The 25296-nt window shown below is 43.7% G+C and overlaps 1 protein-coding gene across 1 annotated transcript; it reads left to right on the plus strand.

Annotated features, from left to right (window-relative positions):
- Window positions 1–1966: 1966 nt before the first annotated feature.
- LOC309621372 (17-beta-hydroxysteroid dehydrogenase type 2-like) lies at window positions 1967–25293 on the plus strand (the record flags this gene model as incomplete). The annotated part of the gene is made up of 4 exons (XM_082408885.1): window positions 1967–2087; window positions 5229–5414; window positions 20001–20138; window positions 25013–25293. Coding segments are annotated over exons 1-4 (636 nt in total), but the record flags the coding sequence as incomplete, so codon positions are not given.
- Window positions 25294–25296: the final 3 nt, after the last annotated feature.

Genomic DNA, 25296 nt, shown 5'->3' on the forward strand with positions numbered 1-25296 from the left:
GCTGTCTTGACTTTGGATCTGAATCTGCCCCTGATGGAGTTATTCACAGATGGCTAAGTTAAATGCAGCCTTCATAGCACTAAGGCATTTCAGCAGCAGCTAAGCAAGTGGCCCATGAAATGGAGGCACCAGAAGCCTGTGGAAGCATCACCAATGCATCACCCAGTGAAGCCATTGTATCTCTCCTTGGTAATGACCATTTCCAAGGGCAACGTGGGGGATTTCCATCAACCTGTGAGAAAGCAGGGTGTGTGGGCATTGTGGATCGCGATGGGGAGTAAATACAGGCAATAAAAAGCAGGGGGAAGAAAATGGGGCCAGAAGCCAAGAAGACACACTCTGTGGAAAAGAGAGGGGAAAAAAATAGCCCCACCCCTCCTGTCCAAATGAAAAAGCATTTAATTGAATGTTCTTTATAGAGGTGAAAAAGTACCCTGTGGAGTTCCCAGTGTTTCATTATCCAATTGAATTTGGTACCTCAAGTTTCAAAGACCATTCTCCTGAATGATTATTCTTATTTCCGTGTCAGTCTGCCCTGTGCTCAGTGAACCCCTACTGGGCCACATCATTTAAAAGTCAAAACCCTGAAAGTATTTTTATGCCCATTATAGTAGCAGAGCAAACTCTGGTATCACTCATTTTATTCTCCACAGCCTCCTTCCTCTTGTCTGTTATGTAGATTTCTGTGCTACTGAGGATGCTTGGACTCAACAGGGCTGCTCCCCAAACTGTTCCTTAATTCTGTGAACGGCCTCAGAGGGAAAGAGATTAGAAGGCCTAGAGATGGCAGCATTACAGGGCAACCGTTTAAGCAGAAGATGGGCCTCTCAGAGTGCTTCCTCTTGACGTTAGAAAAAATAAGGGACAGCCTGGGGCAGTGGTGAGTGGCTTTAAGTTAGTCAGTCTATCAGGAGACATCAGGCCTTCACTGGGTTGAAATACTCCAGATAAAACTGTCTGCAAAACTCCTTTAGTGAGGGCAGCCTTTAACTGGGAGAATCTGGGAAGGGAACTCTAGGGCATAGACCCTCCAAGCAACTCACCAGTTCCTAGACCCTCCAAGCAACTCACCAGTTCATAATCCTCGTCGTTGTTCTTGAGAACACTGTTGATCAGCTTCAAATCACTTAAACATCAAAGAGGTTATTTTTTTTCTCCTTTGAGATGGAAATCTAGGGGTGGGGTGGAGAATCATTTCAGATATTTCCCTTCAGTGACAAGCTGCTACGGTTGGCGGATACACAACATAAAATAATTGTTTGAAAGTTTCACATCTGACCCGTGTAGCACCCAGCACATTTTCTTAATTTAGAAAATGTTTGATGATACTGAATCCAAACCCATTTTCTCAAATGCAGGCTTAATTTCTCTTTGACCGAAATGAATAGTTATGTTGTCATACCTTAGCCGAACACCCTGTAAATATAATACCCCTTCAGCTTTAATATTTCAAAAACTGCTTACATCCTCTTTACAGCTGATCTTCCCAGCAAAAAGAGAGCAATATTATCTGCTTCATTTGGTGGTTGAAGGAGTAGTTATTATATACAGAGCACTTACAAGAGTCCCTGACATAAGGCAAGCAGTCAGTAAGAACTCCTATTTTCCAGTCATTCAACATTAAGCACAGCCCCTGGCATATAGTAAGTGCTCAATATACATCTGAGAAATGAGAGGAGGAGAGAAAAATAGATGGTTGGTAATTAGAAATTAATTTTCAGCAAGTTTAGCAGTGTGTGGTTATTTTCTAGAAAGGTAGTTTTCCTGGCTTTGCCTTTTACTCTCCCTCTTATTATTGACTTGATGGTATCTTTAGGAGATATTCAATACAGACCCATCTGGTGAGGCCCAGAGGGACAGTATTGACCATAATGAATGATAGTGGTTCTTTTTTTTCTTTTAGGCCATGCTGTGCAGCATGCAGGATCTTAGTTCCCCAACCAGGGGTTGAACCCATGCCCCTGGCATGGGGAGTGTGGAGTCTTAACCATTGGACCCCCATGGAAGTCCCAAAGTAGTGGTTCTTGATACGCTAATACTATCCCAGTGTCCTGGGATGAAGGGGTCCAGCGAGTACATTTTCCAAGGTATGAGCCCATGCTATTTTGGGGCCAGCCTTCTGGAGAGCAATCCTCCTCTGAGGCAGAATTACCAATACACCAATACGATACCAATACAGAATTGCCTGCTCCCCTCGAGGTCTCTCTCGACTTCAGCCTCTCAAGTCAAAAAGAAAGTGCAGCAGTAAAATAGGCTCATTAAAAATCACTAAGAAGGATGTTTGCTAAAGAACCCTCTGGGCCACGTGGATAAACCAGAAAACCTCAGCTCCTGCAAGAGGGCCAGCAACTGTGCTGTGTTCCTACACGCATATTTTAAAATTATTATGAACATATTGTTAATTATTAATTAATATTATTTAAAAACTATTATTAAGTCCTACAGGTATAATGGGCTTATTGGCCAGCTTAGAGTTCTATGGCAGGAGTTGGCAAGCTGTGGCCCTGCCTGTTTTTTTTTTTTTTAACGTTTTATTTTGAAATAATAGTAGACGCAAGCCTCCCCCAGTATTAACATCTTGCCTAACTATAGTACAATATCAAAACCAGGAAATTGGCATTGGTATAATCCCCAGAGTTTATTCAGATTTCACCAGCTATATATGCAAGTGCGTATGTGTGTGTGCAATTCTGTAACGTGTAGCTTTGTGCAAAAATCACCTCACTCAAGATACAGAACTGTTCCATCACCACCAGGCTTTCTCATGCTACCTTTTTAGAGCCCTATTCTCATCTTTAACCTGTTCTCTATCTCTTTGTCATTTAAAGAATATTCTATAGATCTGCCACCTGTTTTTGTGTAGCCTGTGAGCTCAGGGTGGTTTTTACATTTCTAAATGGTTAAAAGAAATCAGAAGATTTTTTTGACACATGAAAATTATATGGAATACGAATGTCCATGTCCATAATGTTTTATTGGAACACAGCCACTCCCATTCATTTACAGATTGTCTGTAATGGCAGAGTTGAGTGAGTAGGACGTGCAGTGCTAAAATATTTACTATCCACCCTTTTATAGAAAATGTTTGCTGGCCCCTGTTCTAGGGCATTCTCAAGCTGCCACCTGCATGTGGACTGGTCAAAGGTGTGCATCAGGCTGAGTGAATTAAAACCATCATTTGGAGGTGGGAGTGGAGGCATCCTCTCCTCCTATCACCATCCTCGTAATAGCTGTTGAGCTCTTACTATGTGCCAGGCATCATCTCACTTAACGCTCCCAATCACTATTGCATGTAAATGTCAGACCACCAACTCAGGTGTGCAAGAAATGTAATTTTATTTTCTATAAGTCAATGCAATTTCTATTTTGAGCCGTCTTTCTGCCACGTGGCGAAAACTGTTTCAGTCATTTTGAGCTTTATCCCATTTCCCCAGGGTAGCATCTTAAATTCCTGGGGATGGGACATTTCATCTCCGATGGTCAGTGCCTCATGCTGGACTCTGCTGAGATGTCCAGTGCTCTGTCCAGCCCTCATGCAGGTTGGCAGCTACCTACCTCTTGGAAGCCATCAGAAAGGCACTGTTAGGGCTGGTGCCTCCTGCCATGTCTGTGCTTTTGCTGGCACTGGGGCTCATTCTGCTCCTCTACATCCCACTGGTTCTCACACTGGGGTGTGCATCAGGACCACCTCGAGGGCACGTTATATCACAATGCTGAGCTTCAACAACAATTTCTGATCACCAGTTTCTGATCCAGCAGGTCTGAGGTGGGACTCCAGAATGTGCATTTCTAACAAGTTCCCAATTGATGCTGATGCTGATGGTTCTGGACCACACCTTGAGAAACAGCCGGCCTAAACCATGCCGAGGCTCAGGGAACTCAGAGAATCTGCTTCAGGTCTATCTAGCTGAACACACCCCGATGTTTCTCCTCTGTAAAGAGGACCCAGGGACTTCCCTGGTGGCGCAGTGGTTAAAAATCCGCCTGCCAATGCAGGGGACGTGAGTTCAAGCCCCAGTCCGGGAAGGTCCCACATGCTGCGGAGCAACTAAGCCTGTGCGCCACAACTACTGAAACCTGCGCACCCAGAGCCCGTGCTGTGCAACAAGAGAAGCCACCGCAATGAGAAGCCCGCGCACTGCAACAAAGAGTAGCCCCCGCTCGCCGCAACTAGAGAAAGCCCGTGCGCAGCAACGAAGACCCAACGCAGCCAAAAATAAATAAATAAAAATTTTTTGAAAAGCCCAGAAATTAGAAAAAAAAGAGGACCCAGGTCACTCACTTCTGCTCCAGATCCCCCTCCCCCAAAACATCTGGAGTTTTTGTATTACCTCTCTGCTACCGTTTAGGGCAATGACTCCAAAGCTTGGTTGTACATTGGAATCACCTAGGTAGGGAATTTTAAAAACTACTAATGCCAAGGTCCCCTTTCTTCACCACCCCACAGTTTCTGATCTAATTGGCTGGGGTGTGGCCTGGGCATTGGGGTTTTAAAAAGCTCCCCAGGTGATTTTAATGTGCAAAGATGAAAAGTCACTAGTTGTGGACAGCGGTTCTCCAAGTGTGGTCCAGGCCTGCAGCATCAGCATCACCTGGGAACTTGTTAGAGATGCAGATTCTCAGGCCCTACCCCAGACACCCCCAATCAGATTCTCTGGAGGTGGGGCCTGGCGACCTGTGTGTGAACAAGCCCTCTTGGTGATCCTGGTCAGTCGAGGGGATCAGGCTGGCTGGGGAAGGGACTAGAGCTCAGGGACTCTGCAATCTTTTTAGCTCTTGGCACTTCTAGTTTTCCTGGACTAAGGAATCTTTTCTAGTCGAAGGAAAAGGGAAGACAGGATCTTATATCATTGCACTGCATGTAAGATATATCGTCTTATATCTGCATGTCCTAAAGATATCATTCTGTCTCCACACACTCCTTTGAGGGAGAAACATGAGGTAGACTTTGATTAAACCTCCTCCTTGCTGTGTCATCCCTCCATAGGTATAACAAATATCTAGCTGCCCGGATGTAGGAAAGGGCTTTGGGGCAAAAGAATATACCTCCAAAAAACCGTTGCTTAATATTTCACAAGTAATCAAGGAGACTAAGGTTTGAGAGTTGAAGTCATCTGCCTAGATCCTAAATCTCAAAGGGGTCCTTTTGACTTCAGAGCTTGAAGGGTTAAAAATCTTCCCACTCTCCCATCTTGCCTGACCTCAGAGTTGTTCCCTTCTGTCCTCAGGACTGTGGGCTGTGGTCAACAATGCTGGGGTCCTTGGCCTCCCAACTGACGGGGAGCTCATTCCCATGACCGAATACAAACGATGCATGGCCGTGAACTTCTTCGGGGCCGTGGAAGTCACGAAGGCATTTTTGCCTCTTCTTAGGAAATCCAAGGGGAGGCTGGTGAACATCAGCAGCATGGCAGGTGAGTTGGCCTTTCCCCACAAGGTCGTGGGTGCCAGTCATGCAAGATGTGACTCGCAGTGCTCCCTGTGGGCTGAACAAGAAAGCAGGGCACTCTCATGCAGGGCTGGGTGAAGAATAGTCAAATTGTGTGTTTACCGTTGATCTGAGTACAATAAAACCTTCCTTTCCTTTCAAATCCTTTCATGTACTGACTCTTACCTACCTTCTAACTCATCTATTCATTACTGGGGATTTAGGGCTCTCACATATCTTCACAGTGTGACCGCTAATGCACAAGCTTCCTAGATTTGGAAAGGAAACCCTGCATACAGTTAACGTCATCGTGACAGGGAACCTGTTCTCAACCCTCCCTGAATTCTGCACACTCTGTTGTTCCCTGTGAGATGAATAGCAAATGTCTTCACTCTGTTGGCACTGTCAGAGCCCTGTGTCTCAGTTGGCTGCCTGCTAGTATTTTCCATAAGACAATTCCCATCGTTCTGCAATCTCAAGGCAGTTGGGGCAGGGTGTGACATTTGATAACTCATCTCTCTCCATTTCAAAGAACAGATAGTCAACAAGTCAAGGGTTTACCAATCTCCCTTCCATAAAAAATGCCCATGTATGTGATGTCTCATTCTTTCTTCTAGAACAGATATTTCCAAACTGGGGTTCCTCAGAGCCTTACTCAGCTTTGAGTGGTGTCCATGGGGTTGTCTTTTGGGCCACTGCACAGGTGAGAGGGAAGCCAAGAGGGTGGGCTCTGGACTCCAGGATCCTGCCTTCACATTGAGGAATACCACTCTTCACTGTTGGATCAGTTGGTTCTGAGTGAGATTTTTTTTTTTAAAATAAAGGATCCAACTATTTGGTTGGTTGGTTTTGGTTTCTTTGTTGTTGTTTTTTTAAGGGAGACATTTTTGTGTATTTTCTAGACAATTGTTTTCCCTCATATTTTCTTACCTGGTTCTAACTTAGCAACTTCTAACTTACTAGCTATGTGAGTGTGTCACTAGCGTTGCTTGTTGGCCTGAGGAAGGAAGGAAGGAAAGAAGGAAGGAAGGAAGGAAGGAAGGAAGGAAGGAAGGAAGGAAGGAAGGGAGGGAGGGAGGGAGGGAGGGAGGGAGGAAGGAAGGGAAGGGAAGGGAAGGAAAAGAGGGAGGGAGGAGGAGAAAGGATGGAGAGAGAGACGTCTAAGGTGGTTAAGAGCAATGAGTACTGTGTTTCAAATTTTATGAGAACCCCAAAATATTTCCAATTTTTTTTCTACCTTGCTAAAGCAAACAAATCCTGAGAAAATACATTTGCAATATTTCACCCTTAACTTTCTTCTGAACTTAGCCTTTACATTTTTGACCTCTGTGGAAACCTCACTTTTCTCAGTTCCCTGGTACAATCTGGTACATCTGGAAAAGTCTCACATGCTCCTTTGCCTCACTCATTCAACAAATATTTACTGAAATGACTTATCATTGCCTTCTCCTTGACACAGTGACAAGGAAGATTTTTCTCTTCCTCTCTTGGTTCTCAACTTTGAGCAGCTCATTCGTTCATAAGATTTTACTTACGTATCACTGATATGCACACTACCTGCTATAGGCCCAGTGTCTGGCATGAAGTAGAAGCTCAATTAATAAATTAAAAAATGCAAGTGTGCAGATGAATGAATGGGCGAGTGACGAATTTATCCTACAGAGGATGCCCATTCATAAACCTTCAACTTGACCTCTAAAACTTTTTCTAAGCCAAGACGTTGAATGGACTTGTCACATATTTCCACTGGAGGAAAATGTTTGAGGGTTAAAATAAATCACACACCTCACTCCTATTCTCACCACTGGACATACAAAATCTTTTATACCCAGCCTTACTAGTTCCATTCCAGTATCTTACCATCGTCACCAAGTCAACATGTCTGAAGCTAAACTTTCTATCAGCCATTCAGCGCTTCCTCTCTTGACTTCCTTCTGTTCACTCCTAGTCTTTTAGGTTTCAGAGCTTTGAGCCTTCTTGGATTTGTTTCTCCCTGTGCCTTTCTCTCCTTTTCTCCCACCCAGTCAGTCACCAAGATGTATGGAGTCTTCCTTCATCACATCCAGCTTTGAATCCTTATGTTTCAAGGAAACTCTAGAAATAGGTTCATTTGCAGGACTCAGAAACCACCCAGGGAATTTTATAAAGTTGTTAAAACGATAGCATGAAAGCAGAACAGAAAGGAAACATATGTACTTGACAGGGCAGGTGCTTGTAAGAGGACAGGAGCCAAAGATCTTAAATCATGCTTATAGTTTCCCGCATTGATGAGGGGCAGAGGAGTTCAGCAGAATCCCTAGCACTTTGCTGATGAGTGTTTTGCGAAACAATGGAAAAGATTTTTGAGCAAGGGGATAAGAAGCTAGACTGTAGCACAAGAATCAGAAAAGTCATGGCATGTGTAAAAGAGACTATATAACCAACCACCAACCCACAAAATTAACATCCAATGTGATGCCAACTTGATGATGTGTCTCTTGGCAAAGCTAATGTAACAGTAATTTTGGAAAACGTACTTATTTGGGAGTTCACCCTGGTCTTTTTCTCATTTTGAAGATGGAGGTATGGAGAGAGAGAGAGACAGCCAGTAAGTGTTCTCCAAAAGGAGTTCATGGTTGCCCTGACCCATCAGGTTGTCTTGAGTCTGGCACCTCGGCCACCCTCTGCATGACAAGAATTTCAATGATGTAGATTTATCATGGAAGTTTGCATCAGCCAGGAGGAGCTGAGCTGGAACTGCTGACTCTATTCAAGTTATCCACTGCTGCGTAGTAAATAACCCCAAAGAAAGTGTCTCAGGATACTGTGAGTAGGCAACCGGTTTGGTAGAATAGTGGTCTCTCAAATACATGCATGTCCTAAAACCTGGAACCTGGAATATGTGACCTTACCTGGCAAAAGGGACTTTGCAGGTATGATTGAGTTAAGGATCTGAAGGCAGAGATGATCCTAGATTATCTAGGTGGGTCTGATGCGGTTACAAGAATCCTTATAAGAGGGAGGCAGGAAGGTCAGACTCAAAGAGAGGTTGGAAGATGGAGGAAGGAGCCGTGAGCCAAAGAATGCAGGTAACTTTCAGAAGCTGGAAAATTCAGTGGGGATAAACTGCCTAGGTTTTGATCCTGTCTTTACCACTGACAATGGAGTGACCTAGGACAAAGTGCTGAACTTCTGAGTTGCAGCTTCTGCGTTTTACGATGGGGATAATAATGATCGTTTCTTCTTAGGCCCATGTTGAGATGAGATGAAATGACACGGTTTTAAGCATCAGCCTTGCACCTGGCACATGGTAGAGTTAGAGACCCAAAAGCCATCTGCCATGAAGAGGCTGGCTCTGTGTGCACCTGTGGCTTTTTATCCTGCCAACCGCTGGCATTGCCACCTGTGACTGTTCCATCCTGGTGCTCCCTGTCACGCACTGGCTCCTGGGCAAATAAGCCCAACAGGTCATTACTTCCACATTTGACCACATCTTCTCTGGGAGGATTTTCCACCACCCTGTAATCATGTTTGTCATCCCTCCCACAGAAATAGAATAGCTCTTTAACCTAAATCCTGGCAAGGAAGTTTGATAAATATTTAACCAAGGATTGAAGGAAGTGGGAGATGACTCTTTGATTGATTGTACAAAGGGCACTTGAAGAATCTTTATGTTTGAGAGGTCTAAAAGTCTTTTCTGGCCAGTTTTCCTCTTAAGAAATTGCAGAGTAAATACCCATGTTATGTCGTAAGCTGTGCTTGAATGAGAACAGCTGAAAGCAAACCTTATAAAACGACTAAGGCCTCAGGGATTTTGAGCCGGTTGTGCTTTGAATCGTGCTCTTGGATTACTAGCTGGGTGATCTGGGGCAAGTAGCCCCACTTGTCTGTGTCCATTTCATCTTCTGTCGTGATAGGGTGACACAGCTCCTGAGTCTAAGGCAGCATTTCTCAACCTGAACATTATCGATATCTGGGGGAGGCTAATTCTTTCTGTGGGGGGCTGTCCGATGCATTGTAGGATGTTTAGCAACATCTGTGTTCTTGACCCATTAGATGCAAGTAGCACCCAGTGCTGACCTTCAGATATTACTACGTGTCCACTGGGGTGGGGGTGGGGTGCAAAATCAGCCCCAGTTGAGAACTTCTGGTCTCAACTGTAGATCTAAATGCATTGTGGATTCTGAGTGTTTAGCACAGTTACTGGTACACAGAAAGTACCCTAGTAACAGGGACCTCTCTACTGAGAGACAGTAATGGTTGCCCATCACATCGAGCTATTTAAAATGCATGAAAATTACTTTACACCAAAGTAAGTGGCCTCAGAGAGTCTTACAAGTCTACAGATTTTAGGTATCTGGCAGATTTCACAGTTCCAAACTTAAGCCTGGTCTTACTTAGTCCGGAGAAGTTGACAATGGGATCATTCCGGGATTTTTTTTCTTGCCAAGGTAGCTGCCTTAAGGGAATCATCTGGCAAATCATTCAGCCAGTCTCAGCTGCTCAGTGACGTGAGAGGAAGCCAAAGCTGAGATTCGTTTCCTTAAAACTCTCACACTAGCCAGGGCTTAGCGTAGAGTAAGGGGGAGAGGGGAGAGCAAGATGGAGTGAACGTCTTCATGCTGAGTTGAATTAGATGCTTACACCCCTGAAGTCATTCAGTGCTAACATGTGCAGGATGCAGATACTGATTCCTTTTTAGATCAAGCACACTCTAGCCCAGGATCATCCAGCTGGTAAGCAATGATCAGTGCTGGTAACTGGGTCTATTTAACTCCAAATTCTGTGTTTCTCTCACTTTTCCAGATTACAAAGCAAGAACACACCAGGGAAACGGGGGGCGGTGGGGAGGGCAAGAAAAACACAGACCCTAACGCTAGTACGTTTAAGCAATGATTAGGAAGTGTTAGCGATTTAGGGCTGTCTCCTACCCCAGTGCTTCAAACATTATGTGTATAGTGATCAGCTGGGGGTCTTGTTAAAATGCAGAATTTGACTGAGTTGGTCTGAGGGGGGCCTAAGATTCTGTATTTCTATAACTAGTTCGTAAGTGACTGCTACTGGTCCCTGGACAATTTTTTCAAACTTCAGATGCATTTGATTCACCAGGAGGGCTACTTAATAACGACTGCAGGAAATCAAAACTTCAATGAGATAATATTTCACACCCACTAGAATGGCTATAATCAAAAAACCAGAAAACAGCACTTGATGGCAAGGGTCTGGAGAAACTGGAACTCTCCTGAGTTGCTGGTGGGAACGTAAAATGGTGCAACCTCTGTGGAAAACACTTGGCAGTTCCTCAATAAATTAAACACAGAGTTACAACTCAGCAATTCTACTCCTAAGTGTATGCTCAAGAGAACAGAAAACAGGTGTTCCAACAAACACTTGTACATAGGTATTCATAGCATTATTTATAATAGCCAGAGATGGAAACAACCCAAATGTCCATCAACTGATGAATTAATAAACAAAATGTGGTCTATCCATACAATGGAATATTATTAATCCATAAAAAGGAGTGAGGCACTGATACTCTGAAGGGTGAATCTTGAAAAGATTGTGCTAAGTGACAGAAGCCAGACACAAAAGGCCATATCTTGGGACAATCCTATTTAGGTGAAATGTCCAAAACAGGCAAACCCATAGCGACAGAAAGCATATTAGTGGTTGTCAGGGGCTGGGGTATGGGGGTTCCTTTTGGGGCATTGAAAATACAGAACTAGATAGTGCTATTGGTTGTACAACATTGTAAACGTACTAAAAGCCACTGAATTGTACACCTTAAAAGGGTTAAATGGTGAATTTTATGTTTTATGTATTTTACCACAATAAGAAAAAAATTCTGCCCGATCCCCAGAATTTCTGATTCAGTGGGTCTGGAGTGAGACCTGAGGGCTTGCACTTCTAACAGATTCCCAGCTACTGCTGCTTCTCAATCACACTTTGAACAAGGTCTCAGACATTGGTTTTGATACCAAACAGTTGTCGAATCCCCAGAGATTGTCAAATTACAAGGGAACAATCAGATGTTATTAGTCTCCAATTTCTGCTAACCATGCCTAAAGTTTTTTTTTTTTTTTTTTTTGGCCGCACCACGCGGCATGTGGAACTTCCCCAACCAGGGATCAAACCCACACCCCCTGCAGTGGAAGCGCGGAATCTTAACCACCTGACCACCAGGTGGTGGTTACTTTTTTTCCTTTTTTTTTTTTTTTGGCCACACTGCATGGCTTGTGGGATCTTAGTTCCCCGACCAGGGATTGAACCCGGACCCTCGGCAGGGAAAGCTCAGAGTCCTAACCACTGGACCACCAGGGAATTCCCTGGACTTGGTTACTTGAGTTGAGTCCAGTTGACCTTGGAGGAGGCAGAAACCAGCTGGGAGCCCTCATTACTTTCTCCTGAGACAAGGTCATGGGTGTTCTGGCTTGGGAAGATATTAGAGAATGAGAAAGCTGCTGTGGGCATGGGACCCTGGTACCCCTATAAAAGTGTCCTGCACCTGGTTCCATATTGGAGAGAGGAGTTTCCCCAACACCAACAAGCAATGCTCAGATACCAGCAGGGTGTCCTACAATTCAACTCAATTCTGAAGTTCTCTACCTGGAGAGAGCATCAGATCCCACAGGTTAGGGCTCAGTCCTACAAGGCTGCCCCCCATCCCCACTTTGGATGCCAGTGGCAAGCCCAGGTTATCACCTGTGCTTCTGACGGATTCGCTATAGATCAGAGGTACCAACTACCCCCTCCTTGGGTTCGATTAATTTGCTAGAGCAGCTCACAGAACTCAGGAAACCTGCTTACTCACTGGATTACCGGTTTATTACAAAGGATATTAAAGGATACAAATCAACAGCCAGATGAAGAGATACACAGGGCAAGGCACAGGGAAAAGGTGTGATGCTACCACGCTCTCTGAACTCGCTACTCTCCCCGAATCTCCCTGCTCACCAACCTGGAAGCTCTCCCAACCCCCTCCTTTGGGGTTTTTATAGAGGCTTCATTATAGCATGTGATTGACTAAATCATTAGCCATTGGTGATTGATCTCAATCTTTCTCCCCTCCCCGGGGTCGGGGTAGGACTGAAAGTTCCAACCCTCTAATCACAAGATTGGATCCACTTGCAGCCAGCCCTCCACCCATTCTTAGGAGAGGTTCTCGTTGCCTCATTAACATAACAAAAGTCCTCATTAACCTTTGCCACTCTCATCACTTAGGAAATTCCCAGGGTTTTAGAAACCCTGTGCCAGAGACAGCGACCATGACCAAATACGTATTTATTATAAATCAAAAAATCACACCTTACCTATACAGCCTCAGGCTGAAAAGCTGCAATATTTCTGCCCTGTGTTAATAGAGCACTCGCTTGGAAAGCCCTTTCTTTTCCATAATTCCTATATGGTCATATGTTAGCTTTAGGTCAGGAACAAGAGGATCTCCTGGTAGGTGTTGATCATTATGGCTAGGATGAGTGTTGTGAGGCCCTGTGTTACCTCAGGGGACATCAAGAACATCTGAATGCTAGAACCTTGGGAAATGTTACTAACTTGTTGCTTATGCCACACCAAAGGAGTCAGGCAAAGACCAGGACCGAGCCCCCCAAGGGGGGTGTGGGGAAAGGGCCTCACAATTCTGTAAGCTCCAGGATAGTAACTTCAAGTTTCCCTCCGTGTTAGCCACGGCCAACAGTATGCCATAAGGTCAAAACAAGGACCACCAGAAAGACAAGGACCACCAGAGTGATCAGAAACATGAGTGCTGAGTTTATTCTTGCCAGGGGACAGATTCACTGAGTAGTTCCCCGAGGCAGAAAAGCTGGGTGGGGGGGACTGGTATGTTCTAGAAGAGGGGGAGGATGCTGCCTTCATGGTAGCTGCACCGAGTAGGGCTAGATGACTTGCAGTTATGAAGGATGGAAAGAGTCCACAGGTCTGTACGTGGTTGGTTAAAACACGTCCCATTGTTGACTGGGTGTTCCATTAAGTCGCTGAATAACAAGGTCACCCCATATTCTGAGCCAGTTACCAGCACTGGCTACTTAGAGTCGATTGGAGGGAACCCCAGCATTCAGTTTTGGTACCTCCTAAGTGAGTACTGCTCTAAGGGCAAAGTTTTGCCTTTGCATTAGCCACGTCCATCAGTGATGGGGGTGAGCGTGGAATGGAGTGAGGAAGAAGTATATTGTCACTTTAAATTCAGTTGCAGCCTTGGCAGAAAATGTTTCAAAAGCTCTAGCTTGCTTAGGGGGCGCTTCTCTTATGTTTTAATATTTCAAATTAGCCAGGCCTTGATTTTTGGGCCTCCCATGCCAAACTTCAATAAACTTAATTTTTTAGTTTTGTTTACCAAAATGTTAGGAGACCTTATGACCTTGGTATGGCCAAAGACCTACATGGGAGCTAGGCAGTTCTCCTGACCTAAGCGTGTTTCTGTTTAAATTTAAATTTTTTTAAAAATTTTTGGCTGCGTTGGGTCTTTGTTGCTGTGCACGGGCTTTCTCTAGTTGCGTCGAGCGGGGGCAACTCTTCGTGGCAGTGCGTAGGCTTCTCATTGCGGTGGCTTCTCTTGTTGCAGAGCACGGGCTCTAGGTGCGTGGGCTCAGTAGTTGTGGCTCACGGGCTCAGTAGTTGTGGCTCATGGGCTCTAGAGTGCAGGCTCAGTTGTTGTGGCGCGCAGGCTTAGTTGCTCCGCGGCACGTGGGATCTTCCCGGACCAGGGCTCGAACCCATGTCCCCTGCGTTGGCAGGCGGATTCTTAACCACTGCACCACCAGGGAAGCCACCTAAGCGTGTCTTAAAGGGAGTATGCATTTTTAAACTTTTTATTTGGAAATAATTATAGACTCACAGGAAGCTGCAAGGAAATGTACAGGGAAGTCCTGTTCGCCCTTCATCCAGACTCCCCTAATGATAACATTTTACATAACTACAGTACGATATCAAAACCATTGGTACCATGCACAGAACTTATTCAGATTTCACCAGTTATATCTGCACCCATTTATGTGTGTGTGTTTATAGGTCTGTGCAGTTTTGTCACATGTATAGCTTCCTGTAACTATGAACACAATCAAATACAGAATGTTTCCAGCACCATAATGATCCTGAGATACCCCTTTTATAGCCACATCCACACGCTCACCCCATCCCCAACTCCTGGCAACCACGAATCTGTTTTCCATCTCTGTAATTTTCTTTCAAGAATATTATATAAATGGAATCATACAGTAATGCAACCTTTTGAAACCGGCTTTCGCTCAACATAATTTAAAGGAAATATATTTTGACCAAGGCATATGGAGCTCAAAAACAAACAAGCAAAACCGAACATATAAACAAAAAACGTTTCTTCCAGCATAGCACTAGAAAGTCTCTTTTAATTTCAGTCTCTTGAAACACAACATACCTTAGGCCCCACATCTGTGAGACTTGGATCAAGGATCAAACAGCACTGCCAGGTCACTATCCAACTTCTGAGATCACAACTTCTACAACCAAAACAGAGATCTCAGTTTTTCCAGAGCCCAAGCTGTATTAATATTTACATGTCCAGAGGACAGAAATAAATCGAAAAAAATCATAGATGTTCTCTAGAAGTGTTTAACAACCCTATCTGCCCATTGGAATCACCTGGGGGAGCTTTTAAAAATCCCAGTGCCTTGGAAAATAATAGGAAGGTCTAATAGGGAGCTTACTTTGTGCCAAACACTGTTCTAATATATTAATTCACTTAACTTTCATAACAACCCTGTGATACATGTATTATCATTATTCTTAATTTACAGATTAAAGGACAGGCACATAAACATAAACTGGTTTTCCTAACTTTAACTGCTTTTACTAATCAATGGCAGAGCTGGGATTTGAACACAGGCAGTGTTGGCTCCAGAACCTGGCTCTTAACTGCTGCCCTCTGCTAACCTCCCTTCCAGCTGGCCAAGCTCACCTCACCTTAAAAACCGTGGAGAAATGAGAATAGTCTAACCGCACAGACTGGGTTGAAACTTTGAACAAGTTGCTTTAACTTCTTTGGCCCTTCTCCCCAATCAAAGGAAGGAATTGGATTTTGAACTCTTAAGATTTGGTGAAACTAAAAATCACTTAAATAAGAATCAGCTGGTCATACGTGACAAGATGGGAACCACAGTTGAATGTTTGATGCCAGATACTATACTGAAATTTCACCAGTTAAGCCTCAGGACTCTTCCTTTTAAGTGACAGGGCCAAACCTCAGACAGACTTAAGGGAGAAGGAGGTGATTAGCTCACCGACTGTTTGGAACCAAGTTCCGAGTCATCGTAACTCTCCCCCACCTCCACTCCCCGTTTCCGTCCTCAACCCCTACCTCCAGCTTTCTGAGCTCCCTTCTTGCTCCTCTGTTTCCCTTTGTTTCCCTTCTCCTGTGTGGGGGCAGAAATGGCCCCTGGGAGTGCCGGTGTTGCACCATTATCACACTTAAGTAGCCAGGAATAAACCATAAAAGCATCTCCCTTCCACGATCTAGGTCAGGACTCTGGCTCAGCTGAGGTCACGTGCCCAGCCCCAAGCCAATCTCCGGGTCCAGGGGATAGGATATTATGATCAGTCAGTCTGCCTCTCTGAATGAGGACAAACCGTTGACTGACAGCCTTCCTACAAAGACAGGGAGGTAAGGATGAGTGTTTCCCAAAAGGAAGTTATGTGAGCCAGACCAAAGCTTTTTTTTTTTTTCATTTTGGCCACACCGCGCGCGGCATGTGAGATCTTAGTTCCCCCACCAGGAATGAAACCCGCGTCCACTGCATTGGACGGCCAGGGAAGTCCCAGACCAAAGCTTTAATAATCATGTAAGAATCATGATGATAATTGACATTAGCTATTCTAGGTATCTCTACTTCAATGCCTACATTCCCTGCCCCCAGTTTGATTGGGCTATAATTGGCATATAACATTGTATTAGTTTCAGGTGTACCACATGATTTGCTACATGTATATGTTGCGAAATGATTACCACAATAAGCTTAGTTAACATCCATCACCTCACAGTTACAATTTTTTTTCTTGGGATAAGAGCTTTTAAGATTTAGTCTCTTGGACTTCCCTGGTGGTGCAATGGTTAAGAATCCGCCTGCCAATGCAGGGGACACGGGGTTCGAGCCCTGGCCCGGGAAGATCCCACATGCTGCAGAGCAACTAAGCCTGTGAGCTACAACTACTGAGCCTGCGCTCTAGAGCCCACGAGCCACAACTACTGAAGCCCATGTGCCTAGAGCCCGTGCTCTGCAACAAGAGAAGGCACCGCAATGAGAAGCCCATGCACCACAATAAAGAGCAGCCCCTGCTCGCCGCAACTAGAGAAAGCCCACGCGCAGCAACGAAGACCCAACACAGTCAAAAATAAAAAATATAAATTTATGAAAAAAAAATTTACTGTTAACAGCTTTCAAATATACAACACAGTATTGTTAACTATAGTCAGTATGTTGCACGTTACATCCCCAGAATGTATTTATGTTATAACTGGAAGTTTGTACCTTTTGACCACCTTCATGCATTTCCCCAGCACCCCACCCCTCACCTCTGGTAATCACCAATCTGTTCTCTGTATCCATGAGTTAGCGTTTTGTGTGTGTGTGTTTTTTTTTTTTAAGATTCCACATATAAGGGAGATCCCACGGTATTTGTCTTTCTCTGACTTATTTTACTTAGCATAATGCCCTCAAGGTCCATAGATATGTACCTAGGAAACCATCACCACAATCAAGATAGTGAACATGACCTTCATTCCCCAGACTTCCTTGTCCCCCATTCTAACCCATATACCCTGGCCCCCCAGCAGGTAACCACTGATCCATTCTATCACTATAGATTTGTTGGAATTTTCTAGAATTATAAATAAATGGAATCATACAATACATACTGTTTTTTTGTCCGGCTCTTTCTTTCACCATAATTAGAGACTCATCCATGCTGTTGTGTGTATCAAGTTCATTCCTTCTAACAGCTGAGTTGTATCCCATTGTACGGCTGTATCACAGTTTATCAATTCAGCCAGTGGATGCTTCTTTGACCAGGGAAATCTTTGTCAAACCTGGGACCCTTAATGTCATGGGCTCAGTCATCCTGGGTTCCCCATGAGGTCTCCTGGGTGCTCTGAACCCCTTCATAATCTCGTGTTTTCCAGTGAAAGGACACCAGGAACACACCCGTATTCATTTCCTAGGGCCGCGGTAACAAATTAGAGTGGCTTAAAACAACAGGAATCTATACTGTCACAGTTCTGGCGGCCAGAAGTTCTGAAATCAAAGTGCTGGCAGGGCCACCTCCCTCTGAAGGCTGTAAGGGAGAATGCCTCCTTGCCTGTCCCAGCTTCTGTAGCCCCAGGCATTCCTAGGCTTGTGGCAGCATCACTCAAATCTCTGTCTCCATCTTGACATGGTCTGCTCCCTTGTTTCTCTGTGTCTTCTCTTTCTCTGTCTCTTACAAGGACGGCCATCATTGGATTTAGGACCCATCCTAATCCAGGATGGTCTCATCTTGAGATTTGTACCTTAATTACATCTGCAGAGAACCTTATTCCAAGTAAGGTCACACCACTTTTCTGGCTTCCTTTGCTTCTGCCTTCCATAGCTCATCCCTCACAGCTGGTCCAATGAGAGACGCAGTTTAAGGCTCAATCTCTCTCAGCTTCTAAAAGAAATGTGATTCAAGTGGAATAAAGAGCATCTGCCCCCAGCACTAGCTAGCCCTCCTAGAATAAGTCCTTTCTCACACCCTCTTTTTTTAACCCCCAATTTATTATTTTACAGTTCTACAGGCCAGAAGTCTGAAATGAGTCTCACTGGGCTAAAACCAATGTTTTGGCAGGCCTGAATTCCTTCTGGAGGCTCTACGAGCAAATCCATTTCCTTGTCTTTTCTAGGTTCTAGAGGCTGCCTGCATTCTTGGTTCATGGTCCCATTTCTCTGTCTTTAAAGCAGCAACATCAGGCCATCTCTCTCACTCCAATGCCCTTCTCTCCTCTCTTTCACTTATAAGGACCCTTGTGATTACATTGGACCCACCTGGATAATCCAGGCTAAGCTCATGATCTCAAGGTTGATTAGCAACCTCAGTTCCCCTTTTTCCATATAATCTAACATATTCATAGGTTCCAGAGACATCTCTGGACATCTTTGAGGGACCATTATTCTGCCTACCATACCTCTCTTTCCTATTTTCCACTTTCTCTGTATCCCTAGTGATTTCCTCAGATCTAGCTTTTAGGTAACAAATTCTCAACTGTGTTTGAACTACCATCTAATTTGTCTACTGAATTTTTTCTTTTAAGTTTAGTTGATTTACAATATTGTGTTAGTTTCAGGTGTACAGCAAAGTAGTTCATATATATATTTCAGATTTTTCATTATAGGTTATTACAAGATATTGAATATAGTTTTCTGTGCTATACAATAAATCCTTGTTGCTTATCTAGTTTATGTATAGTAGCTTGTAACTGTTAATCCCATACTTCTAATTTATTCTCCCCCCGCTTTCCCCTTTGATAACCATAAGTTTGTTTTCTATGTCTGTGAGTCTGTTTCTGTTTTGTATATCGATTCATTTGTAGTATTTTTTAGATCCCACATATAAGTGATATCATATAATTTTGTCTTTGACTTACTTCACTAATAGTCTCAGGTCCATCCATACTGCTGCAAATGGCAATATTTCATTATTTTTTATGGCTGAGCACTATTCCATTTCATATATATGGTATATATATATATACCACAGCTTCTTAAGCCAACCGTCTGTTGATGGGCACTTGGGTTGTTTCCATGTCTTGGCTATTGTAAATAGTGCTACTATGAACACTGGGGTGTATGATGTATCTTTTCAAATTAGAGTTTTCATCTTTTCTGGATACATATGCAGGAGTGGGATACCTGGATCGTATGGTAGCTCTTTTTTTAGTTTTTAAAGTAATCTCCATACTGTTTTCTATAGCGGCTGCACCAATTTATATTCCCATCAACAGTGTAATAGGGTTCCCTTTTTGCCACACTCTCTCCAGCATTTATTATTTATAGACTTTTTGATGACAGCCATTCTGACTGCTCATACCCTCTTACAGAGATGCCCCATGGTTCCCTATGGCGTGTGTTACTCCTTGTTGCAACAAGTATTAAACCCAATTTGTTCAACTACAAGCTCTGTAATGGAGAGAACAGTGCCCACTCTGCCCCCACTTCCCCAAAGATATGTCCATCCAGAACCTCAGAATGTAGGTTGGCCAAACTGGAAGGTCAGAGGCTGGGGCAGATGCTCTTTATCCCAACTAAATCACATTTAGCTTAGAAGCTGGGAGAGTTTGAGCCTTATACTTGGTTTGCCATTGGACCAGCTGTGATGAAGCAGGCATGGAAAGCAAAAGCAAAGGAAGCCAGACAATGATGTGACCAAGAATATGCACTCACCTGCATACAGAGGGCCTTTGTCTTCCTTTCTCTGCCTTAGTCACCACTGATACCAGTTCCTGGCATGAAGTAGGTGCCATTTAAATACTTAGTGGATGAACAAATGAAAACATCAGACCTGATTTTTTTTTCTCCCATTATTCCCATAGGAGGGGTTCCAATGGAGAAGATGGCAGCCTATAGCTCATCCAAGGCAGCTCTGACCATGTTTTCAGCAGTCATGAGACAAGAGCTATCCAAATGGGGAGTTAAAGTCTCTGTTATCCAGCCTGGAGGCTTCCGAACAAGTAGGTGTCTGAGCCCAAGAGCCCTGCAATATTAATTCTGGAAGGGATGCTGAAGGTCCTTTGTTCTGACAGAGTTCAAGCCGAACCCCTCAGTGGTGGACCAAAGAGGGGTTGGGATGGGTGGGCTTCTTCTAAGCATAGAGGGGCAGGTGCCAGGTTTTGCAATGTACAGTTGCTCCCCTGCCTCCTTTCACCAAGGAATTAAGTTTTGATGTTATGTATTTTTCAAACACAACCTCCTCCTCTCTGAAGGACATGACCCACATCCTTCTACCCCGGGAGGAGATGGCCATCTTCTCCTCTCTGCTCCCTGAATTTCTGGACCCTGAGCAGATGTAGACGACCCCCATGGCTCAGCCCTTAGTTCTGGGTCATCAACCATGTAATTGGTGATCGAAATGAAGACGTAAAAGAGCATATCTAATAAAAGACCACACACTGGGAGGGATGCCTCACACACTAAAGAACAAACCCTAGAGGTTTGAATATTAACCCAAATGCACCAGATAAAAATCTAAAAGAAAAGCAGAACTTTGTCTTGAAGCATTTAGCAGCCAGGATCTCCCAGAGTTGTCCAGGAGGAGCACGAAGACTCGGTGAAAGGGCTCATCTGGGAAGGAAACCGAGGGAAAGAGACCTGGGCCGCTCAGGTTGAGAGGTGGGACCAGGGCAGTAGGAATGGAGGGAAGGTGAAGTCTTGAGAGGGGTTTCCAACCTGGGGACTCCCTGGGCAGGTAGGAGAGTTGAGGGGAGTTGATGGAGAAGGAGGGGGGGGTCAAAGATGATGCCGAATATGGCAGCCTGAGAGACAGACCACAAAAAGCTGCCTGACAGCTAGTGGAAGGGGAGAATGATGAATTTGATTTTGAACCTGGCAGGAGGATTGAGAGTTTGGTGACACAGCCAATGAAAACTTCCAACACACAGATGCAAGATTCCCTTTGGACCAGAGAGCAACCCTGCAGTTAAGTTACAGGTTCAAGGACTCACTGAAATTGTCATAGCTAGCATTTTGGGCAGCTGTTCTTATCAGGCACTAGCCATTTTCTGTACATTCTTTCCTGATATTGTTGATCTTATTTTTTAAATTGAGAAATATATCATATACACACATAGTTTAATAAATTATCAATATTATAAAAATTCATGTACTTAACATCCAGATCAAAAAATAAAACATTGCCACCTCTCAGAAGCCCTCACATGGTCCTCTCCAGTTTTAGCCCTCTCCTCCCTGCAACATGTAACCTGTCATACTTTTTGTAACATTCGTTTATTTGCTGTTCTTGACAGTGTTCCATGCATACATGCATCCCCAAACAATAGTTTGGCTTTACTGGTTTTTGACCTTTAAATGGAATCAATGTGTATGTATTTTTTTGCGTCCGGCTTCTTTCACCAAACATTATGTTTTCACAGTTCATTTATATTGTGTGTAGCTGTAGTTCATTCATTTTCATTGCTAGTATTCTGTGAATATGCCACAATTTTTCTACTATCGATGGGATATTTGGGTCACTTTTGGACGACTGTGAACAATTCAGCTGTGGACCTTCTGGCACACCTACTGTGGCATATGTGTGTGTGATTTTTCCTATGACATATATACCCAGGAATGGGATGACTGGATCATAGATTTTAATTATCTCCAACTTTATTGGATATTTCCAGATTGTTTCCTTAATTATCATTCCAGTTTTACTCCCATCCTTTCCATATATGTCTTAATCTGCATCACAGCCCTGAGGAGTAGGTTTAATTGACATCATTCACCAGGTGAGGACACTGAAGTAGGGTGGGTAATATATAGCTCAGCATGGACATCTGTGACACCACGATGGTGGGGAATTTGAAACCAGATCCCTAGGTGCAGAACCTGGTTCTTTCTTTTATATCAGGATATCCTCAGTTTAAAGCTGACATTTGATGGGCTCTCTAAAGGCAAGAGGCCAGACGGTGGAGAGCTGAGGACTTAAGTTTGGAGAATGACATTTGAAGTGGGGGATGAGACAAGGAATCTTTAGGGACACAGAGAGCTCCTGAAGACATTCAGGGAGACATATCAGATTTTTTGGGTACCCTGCAATAAAAAATAGCTCAAGCATATTGTACGCTTCGCGGATTTTAAGACTTTATGTGTACAATCTCACTTAATCCTCACCTATGAGGTATCACCAGTTAGGCATCATAATATTCCCATCTTATGGGTAGAAAACCGAGGCTCAGAGAAGTTAAGGAATTTCTCAAGCCACAGTGCTGATATGAGGCAGAGATGGGATTTGGATCCACGTCATCTTACCAGTTTTATTGTGTGTAGCCCCAAAGTGGCAGGGGATGGGCAAGTGTGTGTCAAAAGTGGCAGATGAAGACTGACAAAAGGGTGGTGGCTTTGTCACCAATAAAGAGAGTTTTGGGGATTTTGGACAGGGTAGGCACAAGAGTGATTAGAAAGTCCATGAGGTGTTTAAAGAGGGAGGAAGTGGAGAGGAAAAGGAATCCCCCTGTGAGAGTAGAGACTGGGGCAGAAGTAGCTGGAGGAACAATAGTTCATGCAAACATGTTTCTTAAGATGCAGAAGTCTCTGGAGTAGTAACTGTCAGGGTAATCGTTTCCTTAAGTACGGTCGTGCCTTCATGAAAAGAAATGAGCAGTTGAAACTCCGTTTGCATTTCCGTGAGTATAACTGGATTTCACTGGCTTACATTTCATAGCGAGGCTCCTCTGCAGTCCTGGTATCCAGGAGTCACCCAAGCTAGCAAAGACTCCTCCCCAAAGCAATCCCTGAGCAATCACACACTTTGTAGGAGGGAGTGTGGGTTGCTGCAACCTTTCTGGAAAGTAATCTGGTACTAGCTATTAAAATTCAAAATGGGGGCTTCCCTGGTGGCGCAGTGGTTGAGAATCTGCCTGCCAACGCAGGGGACACGGGTTCGAGCCCTGGTCTGGGAAGATCCCACATGCCGCGGAGCAACTAGGCCCGTGAGCCACAATTGCTGAGCCTGCGCATCTGGAGCCTGTGCTCCGCAACGGGAGAGGCCGCGATAGTGAGAGGCCCGCGCACCGCGATGAGGAGTGGCCCCCACTTGCCGCAACTAGAGAAAGCCCTCGCACAGAGACGAGGACTCAACACAGCCAAAAATAAATAAATAGATAAAGGAAAAAAAAAATGCCATAGAATAATTAATTTAAAAAAAAAAATTCAAAATGAATGTGTTTTTTGACCAGACAGCCACCCTTTGGGGACCGTAGCCTAAAGAAGTGAATGCCGAAAAACAAAAGGATACATTGTGCAAAGCTGGTGATGGCAGCTTTCCCTGAAATGGTGAAACCTAGGAACGACTGGCAAGTCCTTTGATAGAGAAATGGTGACTAAAAGCTGCTCAATGGAAAATTCTGCTGCTCTGGTTTAAAACTATAGCCATTGACCAGGAGGCAGGTCTGTGATTCATTACTAAGCAAACAAACAAAAATCAAAACCCACAGACAAACAAAAAAGCAAATTCCTGGAAAATACGTCTAGTATGATCCTTTTTGTGTTTTGTTTGTTCCTGGTAAAATAAAATTAAGCCAAAGCCAAACATATCTATATGTTTGTATGAGCAAGGAGGGAGTGTAGAATGACACACAATACTGTAAGTTTCCTCAGAGGAGATTAATTTTAAAAACATATGCATCTCCTTATTATTCATTATTTATATAATGAGCAGCCATTGCTACTATATTTTAAAGTAAATATATAGATACTATTAGATTTTATATAATAAGCAAGAATTTACTTCTATATTAAATATATGGTTATATATTTAATCACATATAATTTATACATTAAAATTTAATGTATTAGTTAAAATGAAATTAAAATTATATTTATTAAATAGATAACATGAGGGACTTCCCTGGTGGTCCAGTGGTTAAGACTTCGCCTCCAGTGCCGGGGCGGGGTTGTGGGGATGGGAGGGGTGGGGTATGGGTTCGATCCCTGGTCAGGGAGTTAGGATCCCACATGCCTTGGGGCCAAAAAACAAAAAACATAAAATAGAAGCAACACTGTAACAAATTCAAGAAAGACTTAAAAAAAAAATAGATAGCATGATGCTCAACATTATATATTTTTTTAACCTTTTCTTTTTTTTTTTTTTTTGGCTGCGTGGCTTGCGGGAACTTCCCTGACCAGGGATTGAACCCAGGCCACGGCAGCGGAAGCCCGGAATCCCAACCACTAGGCCACCAGGGAACTCCCAACATTATATATTTAATTTTATACACAGAAGCAGGCGTTACTGCTATATTTTAAAAACTTATGTGTATGTATATATGTAGGTATATACATATCGTATAGATAATATATATTATATACATTATATTTTATATTGTATATAATAGTCATGAAAAGATATGCACTAGAATGTTTGTGGCAGCACTATTCGTAAGAGCCTCAAACTGAAAACAACCCAAACACCCATCATAGTATAATAGATAAATAATTTATGGCATATTTACAGAATGGAAAGCTACTGACTACACAATACATGCATCCATGTGTGCATATGTCTAAAGTCAGGCAAAGCTACTCTACTCTGTTCATCTGACAGTGGCTCCTGGGAAGGTGGCCAAGGCTGGTTTGTCCTTTTCTTGGTCTGGTTGCTGGTTACATGAGCTATTCGGTTTGTGCAAACCTATTCATCTGTGCACTGTTCTGTATGTATGTTTAAAAGAATAGAATTGCCATTATAAAGCACATACTTTAAAAGGCATTTGGGAATGTCCTTCCCAACAGAAGCCAATTCACAAGGGCCTTCTTCCCAATTAGGGGTAGGACATGCCTGTTTTAGCCTTCCCAGCATCTGAGCCTCTCTTTTTTTCTTGCATCTCAGACATCACAGGCACGAGTGACATGTGGGACAAGCTGGAGAAGAACATCCTGGACCACCTCACCCCTGACGTGCAAGAGGACTACGGCCAGGACTATATCCTTAGGGAACGCAATTTTCTCATGCTAATGCAAACCTACTCTGTAATGGACGTCTCCCCAGTGCTCCTGGACATCCAGCATGCCAGCTCTGCTAAGAGCCCCTTTGCATTTTATGCACCGGGGAAGATGTCTTATCTGTGGCTCTGCTTTGTTTCCTTTAGCCCTACTGGCATATTTGATTATTTT

Source organism: Balaenoptera borealis (genome assembly GCF_965194805.1).
Source record: "Balaenoptera borealis genome assembly, contig: HAP1_SCAFFOLD_358, whole genome shotgun sequence".
Lineage (NCBI taxonomy): Eukaryota > Metazoa > Chordata > Mammalia > Artiodactyla > Balaenopteridae > Balaenoptera > Balaenoptera borealis.